This window comes from Balaenoptera musculus, chromosome 7, assembly GCF_009873245.2.
Source record: "Balaenoptera musculus isolate JJ_BM4_2016_0621 chromosome 7, mBalMus1.pri.v3, whole genome shotgun sequence".
In the NCBI taxonomy this organism is placed as follows: domain Eukaryota; kingdom Metazoa; phylum Chordata; class Mammalia; order Artiodactyla; family Balaenopteridae; genus Balaenoptera; species Balaenoptera musculus.
Genome location: NC_045791.1, coordinates 58,207,938 through 58,221,121, shown reverse-complemented (window position 1 = coordinate 58,221,121; position 13,184 = coordinate 58,207,938). Strand labels below are relative to the sequence as shown.

The 13,184-nt window shown below is 35.5% G+C and overlaps 1 protein-coding gene across 1 annotated transcript in view; it reads right to left on the bottom strand.

Annotated features, from left to right (window-relative positions):
• AGPS (alkylglycerone phosphate synthase) overlaps positions 1-13,184 on the bottom strand; it is a 139,648-nt gene that overhangs the window by 24,304 nt on the left and 102,160 nt on the right. Inside the window, exons 15-17 of the mRNA XM_036857223.1 lie at positions 12,970-13,039; positions 12,058-12,119; positions 8,158-8,247 (exon numbers count right to left, since the gene is read on the bottom strand). Of these exons, the coding sequence (XP_036713118.1) occupies positions 8,158-8,247; positions 12,058-12,119; positions 12,970-13,039 (222 nt within the window). The remainder of the gene's footprint in view (positions 1-8,157; positions 8,248-12,057; positions 12,120-12,969; positions 13,040-13,184) is intronic.

Below are 13,184 nucleotides of genomic sequence, written 5' to 3'. Positions count from 1 at the left end.
TAAGATAAAAGGTTCATTTTTTTTTTTAATCAGTCATCAATTTTATACACATCAGTGTATATATGTCCATCCCAATCGCCCAATTCAGCACACCACCATCCCCACCCCACCGTGGTTTTTAAAGATACGTCCAAATTAAAAAAAAAAAAAAAAGAACAGGTACATTTTTACTCCTTTAATTTGGAAAGGTTCTCACCAAGATCAGTCACTAAGCTACCAGTAGCGTTACCATGTTATAAGTTTTTTATTAAACAGAACAAGGCCCCTTTCTCCCCTCCCTCAGATATATCGAATGCCCAGCCAAACATCTCTAAAATCCACATTTTAAGCCTTTACATTCCACCCCAAATATACTTGTTCTAACAGATGTTAATACACACACTTGACTTAGTACTTCCTGAAATGTTCTTCAAACCGTGTCTCTCCCACAAAGAAGCATAAAAGACTATTTCAAGGATACTCTTCTGACTGACGTGAACAGTTACGGTATAAGAAAGATGTTTTACTCACATCTCATGTAAGAATTTTATTGTCGTACCCAGCAAAAGCACAATCTAACATTCACAGAAAGATAGACAAGAAGAAAAGGCAGAGGGCTATGTACCAGATGAAGGAACAAGATAAAACCCCAGAAAAACAACTAAATGAAGTGGAGATAGGCAACTTTCCAGAAAAAGACTTCAAAATAATGATAGTGAAGATGAACCAGGACCTCGGAAAAAGAATGGAGACAAAGATAGAGAAGATGCAAGAAATGTTTAACAAAGACCAAGAAGAATTAAAGAACAAACAGAGATGAACAATACAATAAGTGAAATGAAAACTACACTAGAAGGGGGGCTTCCCTGGTGGCGCAGTGGTTGAGAATCTGCCTGGCAATGCAGGGGACACAGGTTCGAGCCCTGGTCTGGGAAGATCCCACATGCCATGGAGCGACTAGGCCCGTGAGCCACAATTGCTGAGCCTGTGCGTCTGGAGCCTGTGCTCCGCAACAAGAGAGGCCGCGATAGTGAGAAGCCCGTGCACCGCGATGAAGAGTGGTCCCCACTTGCCTCAACTAGAGAAAGCCCTCGCACAGAAACGAAGACCCAACACAGCCATAAATAAATAAATAAAATTAAAAAAAAAAAAAAAACTACACTAGAAGGAATCAATAGCAGAATAACTGAGGCAGAAGAACGGATAAGTGACCTGGAAGACAGAATGGTGGAATTCACTGCTGAGGAACAGAATAAAGATAAAAGAATGAAAAGAGGGGCTTCCCTGGTGGCACAGTGGTTGGGAGTCTGCCTGCCAATGCAGGGGACGCGAGTTCAGGCCCTGGTCCAGGAGGATCCCACATGCTGCGGAGCAACTGGGCCCGCGTGCCACAACTACTAAGCCTGCACTCTAGAGCCCTCGAGCCACAACTACTGAGCCCACGTGCCACAACTGCTGAAGCCCGTGTGCCTGGAGCCTGTGCTCCGCAACAACAGGAGCCGCCGCGATGAGAGGCCCGTGCACCGCAGCGAGGAGTGGCCCCCACTTGCCGCAACTAGAGAAAAGCCCACGTGCAGCAACGAAGACCCAATGCAGCCAAAAATAAATAAATAAATAAACAAAAATTAAAAAAAAAAAAGAATGAAAAGAAATGAAGACAGCCTAAGAGACCTCTGCGACAACATTAAACACAACAACATTTGCATTATACGGGTCCCAGAAGGAGAAGAAATAGAGAAAGGACCAGAGAAAATACTTGAAGAGATTATAGTGGAAAACATCCCTAACATGGGAAAGGAAATAGCCACCCAGGTCCAGGAAGCGCAGAGAGTCCCATACAGGATAAACCCAAGGAGAAACACGCCGAGACACATAGTAATCAAAGTGGCAAAAATTAAAGACAAAGAAAAATTATTGAAAGCAGCAAGGGAAAAATGACAAATAACATACAAGGGAACTCCCGTAAGGTTAACAGCTGATTTCTCAGCAGAAACTCTACAAGCCAGAAGGGTAGCATGATATACTTAAAGCGATGAAAGGGAAGAACCTACAACCAATATTACTTTACCCGGCAAGGATCTCATTCAGATTCAATGGAGAAATCAAAGCTTTACAGACAAGCAAAAGCTAAGAGAATTCAGCACCACCAAACCAGCTCTACAACAAATGCTAAAGGAACTTCTCTAAGTGGGAAACAAAAGAGAAGAAAAAGACCTACAAAAACAAACCCAAAACAATTAAGAATATGGTCACAGGAACGTACATATCGATAACTACCTTAAACGTAAATGGATTAAATGCTCCAACCAAAAGACACAGGCTTGCTGAACGGATACAAAAACAAGACCCATATATATACTGTCTACAAGAGACCCACTTCAGACCTAGGGACACATACAGACTGAAAGTGAGGGGATGGAAAAATATATTCCAAGCAAATGGAAATTAAAAGAAAGCTGGAGTAGCAATACTCATATCAGATAAAATAGACTTTAAAATATAGAATGTTACAAGGGACAAGGAAGGACACTATATAATGATCAAGGGATCAATCCAAGAAGAAGATATAACAATTATAAATATATATGCACCCACCATAGGAGCACATCAATACATAAGGCAACTGCTAACAGCTATAAAAGAGGAAGTTGACAGTAACACAATAATAGTGGGGGACTTTAACACCCCACTTACACCAATGGACAGATCATCCAAAATGAAAATAAATAAGGAAACAGAAGCTTTAAATGACACAATAGACCAGATAGATTTAATTGATATTTATAGGACATTCCATCCAAAAACAGCAGATTACACTTTCTTCTCAAGTGCGCACGGAACATTCTCCAGGATAGATCAAATCTTGGGTCACAAATCAAGTCTCAGTAAATTTAAGAAAATTGAAATCATATCAAGCATCTTTTCTGACCACAACGCAGTGAGATTAGAGACGAATTACAGGGAAAAAAATGTAAAAAACACAAACACATGGAGGCTAAACTATACGTTACTAAATAACCAAGAGATCACTGAAGAAATCAAAGAGGAAATAAAAAAATACCTAGAAACAAATGACAATGAAAACACGACGATCCAAAACCTATGGGATGCAGCAAAAGCAGTTCTAAGAGGGCAATTTATACCTATACAAGCCTACCTCAAGAAAAAAGAAAAATCTCAAATAAACAATCTAACCTTACACCTAAAGCAACTAGAGAAACAAGAACAAACAAAACCCAAAGTTAGTAGAAGGAAAGAAATCATAAAGATCAGAGCGGAAATAAATGAAATAGAAACAAAGAAAACAATAGCAAAGATCAATAAAACTAAAAGCTGGTTCTTTGAGAAGATAAACAAAATTGATAAACCATTAGCCAGACTCATCAAGAAAAAGAGGGAGAGGACTCAAATCAATAAAATTAGAAATGAAAAAGGAGAAGTTAAAACAGACACTGCAGAAATACAAAGCATCCTAAGAGACTACTACAAGCAACTCCATGCCAACAAAATGGACAACCTGGAAGAAATGGACAAATTCTTAGAAAGGTATAACCTTCCAAGGCTGAACCAGGAAGAAACAGAAAATATGAACAGACCAATCACAAGTAATGAAATTGAAACTGTGATTAAAAATCTTCCAACAAACAAAAGTCCAGGACCAGATGGCTTCACAGGTGAATTCTATCAAACATTTAGAGAAGAGCTAACACCCATCCTTCTCAAACTCTTCCAAAAAATTGCAGAGGAAGGAACACTCCCAAACTCATTCTATGAGGCCACCATCACCCTGATACCAAAACAAGACAAAGATACTACAAAAAAAGAAAATTACAGACCAATATCACTGATGAATACAGATGCAAAAATCCTCAACAAAATACTAGCAAACAGAATCCAACAACACATTAAAGGGATCACACACCATGATTAAGTGGGATTTATCCCAGGGATGCAAGGATTCTTCAATATATGCAAATCAATCAATATGATACACCATATTAACAAACTGAAGAATAAAAACCATATGATCATCTCAGTAGATGCAGAAAAAGCTTTTGACAAAATTCAACACCCATTTATGATAAAAACTCTCCAGAAAGTGGGCATAGAGGGAACCTACCTCAACATAATAAAGGCCATATACGACAAAGCCACAGCAAACATCATTCTCAATGGTGAAAAACTGAAAGCATTTCCTCTAAGATCAGGAACAGGACAAGGTTGTCCACTCTCACCACTATTATTCAACAAAGTTTTGGAAGTCCTAGCCACGGCAATCAGAGAAGAAAAAGAAATAAAAGGAATACAAATTGGAAAAGAAGAAGTAAAACTGTCACTGTTTGCAGATGACATGATACTATACATAGAGAATCCTAAAGATGCCACCAGAAAACTACTAGAGCTAATCAATGAATTTGGTTAAGTTGCAGGATACAAAATTAATGCACAGAAATCTCTTGCATTCCTATACACCAATGATGAAAAATCTGAAAGAGAAATTAAGGAAACACTCCCATTTACCACTGCAACAAAAAGAATAAAATACCTAGGAATAAACCTACCTAGGGAGACAAAAGACCTGTATGCAGAAAACTATAAGACACTGATGAAAGAAATTAAAGATGATACCAACAGATGGAGAGATATACCATGTTCTTGGATTGGAAGAATCAATATTGTGAAAATGACTACACTACCCAAAGCAATCTACAGATTCAATGCAATCCCTATCAAATTACGAATGGCATTTTTTACGGAACTAGAAAAAAAAATCTTAAAATCTGTATGGAGACACAAAAGACCCCGAATAGCCAAAGCAGTCTTAAGGGAAAAAAACGGAGCTGGAGGAATCAGACTCCCTGACTTCAGACTATACTACAAAGCTACAGTCATCAAGACAATATGGTACTGGCAGAAAAACAGAAACATAGATCAATGGAACAAGATAGAAAGCCCAGAGATAAACCTATGCACCTACGGTCAACTAATCTATGACAAAGGAGGCAAGGATATACAATGGAGAAAAGACAGTCTCTTCAATAAGTGGGGCTGGGAAAACTGGACAGCTACATGTGAAAGAATGAAATTAGAACACTCCCTAACACCATACACAAAAATAAACTCAAAATGGATTAGAGACCTAAATGTAAGACCAGACACTATAAAACTCTTAGAGGAAAACATAGGAAGAACACTCTTTGACATAAATCACAGCAAGATCTTTCTTGATCCACCCCTAGAGTAATGGAAATAAAAACAAAAATAAACAAATGGGACCTAATGAAACGTAAAGGCTTTTGCACAGCAAAGGAAACCATAAAGACGAAAAGACAACCCTCAGAATGGGAGAAAATATTTGCAAACGAATCAATGGACAAAGGATTAATCTCCAAAATATATAAACAGCTCATGCAGCTCAATATTAAAAAAACAAACAACCCAATCCAAAAATGGGCAGAAGACCTAAATAGACATTTCTCCAAAGAAGACATACAGATGGCCAAGAAGCACATGAGAAGCTGCTCAACATCATTAATTATTAGAGAAATGCAAATCAAAACTACAATGAGGTACCACCTCACACCAGTTAGAATGGGCGTCATCACAAAATCTGCAAACAACAAATGCTGGAGAGGGTGTGGAGAAAAGGGAACCCTCTTGCACTGTTGGTGGGAATGTAAATTGATACAGCCACTATGGAGAACAGTATGGAGGTTCCTTCCAAAACTAAAAATAAAATTACCATATGATCCAGCAATCTTAATACTGGGCATATACCCAGAGAAAATCATAATTCAAAAAGACACATGCACCCCAATGTTCACTGCAGCACTATTTACAATAGCTAGGTCATGGAAGCAACCTAAATGCCCATCGACAGACGAATGGATAAAGAAGATGTGGTACATATACACAATGGAATATTACTCAGCCATAAAAAGGAACGAAATTGGGTCATTTGTTGAGACGCGGATGGATCTAGAGACTGTCATACAGAGTGAAGTAAGTCAGAAAGAGAAAAACAAATATCGTATATTAACGCATGTATGTGGAACCTAGAAAAATGGTACAGATGAACCAGTTTGCAGGGCAGAAATTGAGACACAGATGTAGAGAACAAACGTATGGACACCAAGGGGGGAAAGTGGCAGGGGGTGGGGGTGGTGGTGTGATGAAATGGGCGATTGGGATTGACATGCATACACTGATGTGTATAAAACTGATGACTAATAAGAACCTGCTGTATAAAAAAATAAATAAAATAAAATTTAAAAATTAAAAAAAAAAATTCAGTATTAAAAAAAAAAAAAGTACCATCTAGCCAATTGTAAAAGATATCTGTCCCTATGGGGCAACAAGTAGAATTAAGAAACATAATATGGTAATAGGAAAGTAGAAGATGGGAGAATGTAAAAAAAGGAAAAAAAAATCACAGAAGAGATTCCAGTTTAAAGAGCACAGAAGTATTTCTAGTCTTGCAAAGCAAATATACAGAAATTTTCATGCTCTGTCAACATATCAAGAGGGCCTAACAATTGGATGCCTTCATGAGAATTTGTCATTAAGGAAGAAAAACAAATATCCAAATTTTCCATACTAATACTAGTATGGATTGTCTACCTCAACCTTCATGTAACTATGTCACAATAATATATACAATGGCATTTATATAGCCCTTTATATGCTTTCTCATTTCATTCTTACAACAGTCCCTTTCAAGGAGATATACTACCACTACTTTACTAATGATAAACTTAGAGCTCCAAGAGATTAAATTCCTAATAAATAGCAGAACAGTGCTTTCACTCTTTAGACACATGCAATGTTACAAAACAAAGAAATTTAAAAACTAAGAAGTTGCCATGGTGATGCAGTAGGCAGGAAGGCCCAGGTCTGCCTTCCTAGGCTGATATCAAGTGGTTCCAGGCTAATCAAAAGAACAATCATCATGAATAGAAATATACAGAAATGCTGTTGTGCTGAAGCACAACTGCTGTTTCAGGGTCCAGCACTTAACAATAAAGATACTACATTAATTCCAAAATTACCTAACTTTTATTCATGCTTATATTGTAAGTTTTTTGTTTGTTTCTAAATATTGGAGTTATATTCCTGAAAACCACACACACACAGTGAAAAAAAGAGAAGCAGTTATATAATACAGAATGTTCAATAAATTTTAAAGTGCTAGATTAGTACTGTATCATTTACTATAAGGTTCCCCTTCTCATGATCTGTCCTAATTTCCCTTTATTCTCTATTCTAATTAATTTGTCAACTTTTGTAGAGAAGTCAAATGCTCAATTCAATATTTATACATTTAATCTTCCGGTGTTCACACAGAAAATTAATATCAAAAGATTGAACACAAAGTGCCCCTTCTTAAGAAAACCTCCTTTGGAGCTTCTGCTATTTAACTAAGAGACGACAAGATCATCAGTTAACTGTGCTCCAGTATGGATCATGACTGTCCCATATGGAAGATACTAGCCACATGTGGCATTTTAAATCTAAATCATTTGAAATTAATACAATTTAAAATTCAGTTCCACAGTCATACTAGCCACATTTCAACAGCTAAACAGCCACGTGTGGCTGTGGCTATCATACTGGATAGGGCAGATACAGAACATTTCTATTTTCACAGAAAGATCTATTAGAAAGCAACAAGTTAATCTTCATTTGGATCTTCTGGCTCCACGCATTACTATATTGCATACCCACTGATTTAATCAACAACTGACAAAATGGTTAAAGTGCCTTTTCTCTGTTAAAGAAAGAGCTACATTGAATGTGTGTGTAATTTATAGTTTCTTGACCACATATGTAATTTATAGTTTCAGTGAATGAAGGAGTCCTTCTCTTACTCCAGCAGCTCAGACATTTGGCTCTTTACCATCATGCTGTCCAGACAGGGTAGAAGGCTCACTCATGGAAGGGTGTTCTACTCCTAGGAAAGGGTGTTATACTCCTATCAGGCTCAGGACTACTGTAAAAATCCTAGTGGCACAGTCCTAACAAGGTGGCAAGTGAAGTTTAGGAAAGCTTGCTAAGTGGAACAGACTGAAGCTTTTCCTCAGCTCACAAATTACACTTCTCCATTAATTTAAAAAAAACAGTTGTTTTTTTTTTTTTTTTCAGAAGTAGTATAAGAACAACAACCAAAAAAAAACTCACCTGCATGTAGCAAGAGGAGCAAATTGAACACCTTTCTCTTTGCATTCCTTTGTTATTCTTTCTTTTACATTTCTACAGAGATCTACAACCCTAGAAAAAAGTAATTGAATACAATATTAAGTTTTCACATAATTATAAAAAATCTAATTATTGCTGGTTTATCAGCATATTCAAGTCAGAAATTCTCTTAACTAAAACTTTCATACTCATTCCTTCAAGAATGAACAAGAGCTTTGATCATTCAAACTGGCCTTCCATTCATAACTTCAAGGGAGCAAAGTCCTTTCCCTTTTTGTCACAGGAAAGAAAGAAGGCAGAGGAGCATACTCAAGTCTCCTGAAGGCAGTTTCCTAAGCTAAGGAAAATCCAATTTCAAAATAAATTTAATTACAAGATTCTAAAAGCTTCTTTTAAAAAAAAAAAAAAGCTTTTTAAAAAGCTCTAAAGAAAATGTTAATGAAAATTCAATTCTGGGTTATAGGAATACCAATCTATATCCCATCTAAGAAGTTTTCCTTAATTTAAAAATAATTTAATTAATAATCATAGTGCTATACCAAATGTTCAACAGCCTATTTTCAAGCACTAAGCTAAAATCCAGCTCAACAAAGACTTACTGGACATGAACTATGTGTAAAGTTATGCTAGACTGTTTAAAATGTTCAATATGAACAATGAAAACAGACAAGTGAGGCATAGTTCTTAAAGGGGAGGGAAGATTGATAATATTTAACAATATTAATCTGTTTTTTAATGTGAGCTGTAACACATTGTTACAACCATATATTCTGTTTCATCTGGAAAATAAAACTCTTAAAGTATATATCAGCCATTTTATTCTCCAATAAATATCCTGGCTACATATTGACACTGATTCTGCGTTTTAAACCTTGGTCTGTTTAGAATCATGAGAAAGGAAAAGATACCAAAGAAACTTAAAAGGTTGGCCCAATTAGATAAAAACAATAACATTTAAATGGATTATGCTTTATTGAACACATTAAAGTTATCTATATTTCCAATAAGAACAAAGAATAAATGATTAAAATATAAATTTGAAAAAGGTTTTAGTGTTTTATTAGCACGTCAATTTTTACTTTTATAGTGTCTGAAAGTTTTATAAAATCTGACTTTACAAAACAGCACTCAAGTTAAGTTCTGCTTTATTCTGCGAGAGTTGCAGGCAGATACAATTTATCAATGTTATCTATGCCTTATTTATAGAATGGTAAGGATATGTGTTTCTTAAAAATCTTTCATAAAGTATTTAGATTATTGAAATTTAATGTCTTTAATTTGAAAATCCAACTTACAAAACAGATACTTTAAATATAAATAAAGGGACTTCCCTGGTGGTGCAGTGGATGGGACTCTGTGCTCCCAGTGCAGGGGGCCTGGGGTTTGATCCCTGGTCGGGGAACTGGATCCCACATGCATGCTGCAGCTGGGAGTTCGCATGCTGCAACTAAGGAGCCCGCATGCCGCAATTGGGACCCGGCGCAACCAGATAAATAAATAAAATTTTAAATATAAATAAAATCTACTAAACTTTAATATCTACAGGAGTTCATGAATATCACAAATTTATAAAAGTAACAAGTTCTTTATCATGACTCTAGAAAACAGAATTCAAGTGCTACTTGAATGAGGTACTTTCTAGAAATTATTTGTATGGAGTTCTGAAAGTATTTTCTCACAGAACTCATGCAAAGGTCAATGCAGTCCATTTGGACCAGTCACTACATAGGAAGTAAACAAAACTGTGTATACCTTTTTTTCTTTTGGCCGTGTGGCATGCAGGATCTTAGTTCCCTGACCAGGGCTCGAACCCGAGCCTCTCGCGCTGGAAGCAAGGAGTCTTAACCACTGGACCACCAGGGAAGTCCCATATTGTGTATACTTTTAAATTCTTACCTGACCTATTAGCAAATTTAACACTATTGACCATTTCCCCCTTGAAAAAAATTTCCCTCAGCTCCTCTCACAGCACTGGTTTTCCTCCAAATATTCTAGATTTTATTCCCCAATCTCCTTTGCTAGCGCTTATTTGTACAACTTAAATGAATCCTTTGTTTGTATCCCTTAAATGTTGGGGCTCCTTGGACTTCTTTCTCAGGCCTTCTTTCTTTTCTCTTCATCTATTTACCTGTTAAGTGTTTGTATATCTCCTTTGGTTTTAATCACAAATCTCAAGCTGATGTCTCTAAAATCTTCAAATCTCCAACTCGGACCTCTTAGGCAGCTATTTTTATAGGCTACATTCTTACACTATTCCATAGTTCATTCACAGGACTCTATGCAGAATATTCACTGAGCACCTAATAGGTGCAGTCATTGTGCTAGGGCCAGAGAGGAATACATAAAAATAAGTAAGACCAATAATCCCTTAAGAAACTTATGCATGAAAAGGCCAAGCAACCTAATAATGTGTGAGGGTTGAAGACCCTGATCCCATGGGTTGCTGCTAAACAAGGTCTCTACCTAGCTAAAGGTTTGTAAGAGAAAGCAAGTTACTAAATGGTAACAAGTAAATTTTATGTCAGGAATACAGCTGCTTTCCCTTAATTTTATTTATTAAAACTTCAGTTGAAGACGTTGTTTTAAATGAAAACCAAGTACGTAACCCTGTATAAAACAGATATAGTCAGTGGGTCAAAAAAGTATTTAAGAATATACAAGGAAAGTATAAAGAAAAATGAAAAGATAGTGCATGACTAGCTTCCACAGTTGGAAGAATTTAAAGACAAAATGGCGATCATAGGTAAGTAGTAATTGATGACAAGGAAATTCATACTACTGAAGAAGTAACACTACACTAACCCACTTTCCCCAGCAAGAAAAGGTATTAAAGACTAAAATGGTCTCTGAGACATCTATGAACAGCTCCCAAACTATATCTGCTGTTCAAACATGTCAGATGTTGATGAAGTGATAATTTTTTTTATTTATAAGATTTATTCCCCTTATTAAAATTTAGCATCAAAAATTGAATGCTGTGAATAAAATATTGATACTATAAATTTGATTGCTGTCTTACAAGGCACGGACTGTGAGCATCAATACAGCAAAAGTCAAAACCCACAGTAGATGAAGACAATGTAGAAAAGTAAAAAGTTTTCTGGGGGAGGAAAAAAAGAGGTTAGGGTAGAACAAAAATGTTAAGATAAGTAACATCTAACAGGTATATTCAGGGGGATTTGTTATATCCTATATACTTTATTATAGATTTAAAATAGTAAATTTTATGAAGAAAAAGTAAAATGTAAGGTATACTAGAATAAAAACGTACTAACAACCTCAAGAATTTTTTATTACTGAGTTAACTCACAAGTCTATCTTTAATAAAACCACTTCACATTTCCTAATCAGTTTTTATTATTAATTCCCTAACCAATATTTGTATGTATATATGTGTATAATTTAAAAACAGAAATTATACATAATTTCTTAAATTGGGTTTCTTTCAGAAATCACTTAATTTCAAGTGAAGATCTTGCTTAACAGTGTACATACAAATATCAAAAGCTAAATGAAATACTACAAAAGAAGGTTATATTTTGGGGGGACTTTTTAGAGAACATTTAAGCATATTAACCATTTAAGAATTTAAATCAAAGCTAAGTAAAACCACATAGTGACATTTAGTGTTCAGTAAAATTCTTTAAAATGTAAACTGCGGTAATAACTTCCTTCTATGGGACATGGACAAATCTGTCTAAAATTTTAAAAATGGTTTGCAAATATGACATTCTGATGAAGATATTAAGTTAAATAAAAGTGATTACCTTGTTTCAACGTTTCCTTACAAAATTTTAAAAGTTTACATATTCACACACAATAAATTATTTCAGCAATTGTATAGCATATTTTAATAATATCAGGCATTTTATTTCATTTTACCTGTCCCAAGGAGCAGAAGTCTCAAAAGATTCCCCTAATACATAGTATTCCAAACCCAAATCCTGTTAAGACATATACACAAAATTAAGAAATTACAACAGATGCAGAAGAGTCCATAATATTAGTAGTATTTCATGTTCATTATTAGTATTTCATGTTTCTAATTCAACCTCCTGGGCTCTTTACTATCTTCCTCAAAAGAGCATGGGAAAGTGGCCCCAAGTGTGAGATATAATCTCCAGAAGGACAGAAACTTTGTCTTGTTTTCCTCTGTGCCCTTGGCACCAGGCAGAGTGTCTGACACACAGAAGGAACTCAAATATTTCTCTAATGAATGGAGTCTCTATCCAGAAACTGTCTATGTACATGCAGAGAATACTAGCAGGACAGATTTTTAGTGGCCTAAAGAGCAAATTAACCAATACCAAAAAGTGATCATCAGGATCAAAGGAGCAGGGAGATAGGGAAGTTGGGGGAGGAGGGACTAGAGAAAGGAAAAGATACCCTTTAAAGTCAACTTTTCTTTAAAAATAAATTAGAAAATAGAGTGTCTCTCTTTGTAGTGACTAAATAGATAGACTATCTGGAACCACTTCAGCTAGGAAAATATATTTTATAGCGTACAAGATATAATGCTTATATGATAAGTAACTTATAATACTAAATTTTTTACTCAGTACAATTCTGTTTTAGTATCAAAACTGGAAAGAGCAATTCATAAGCCACCAAAGAAGTATAAAGGTATGAAAGACAATTTTATAAGGTAGAAAAATCCTGGACTCATATGAGTACAATGATGTGCTAAATTACAGTAGGTTAAAATTTAAGAAAATAAAGAAAATAATTTTATTCACTTATAGAAAAAGTATTGTTTGCAACATAAACTGATAAAGGAAATGTGAGATAACTTACTCGAATGTATGCAATGACATAGGTCAGCAAATAACCTCTCTGTCCATTATCTTCTCCAGCTGCCAATCCACTGTAATTAAAGAACAAACTGTCAATACATTTCAAATGAACTATTAAAAATATATAAAACTAACCAAACTGATACAATACCTCAAGATAACTGCTTAACAGATTAACATATGTTACTTTACATCTCATTTTTATTTCAATCTCAT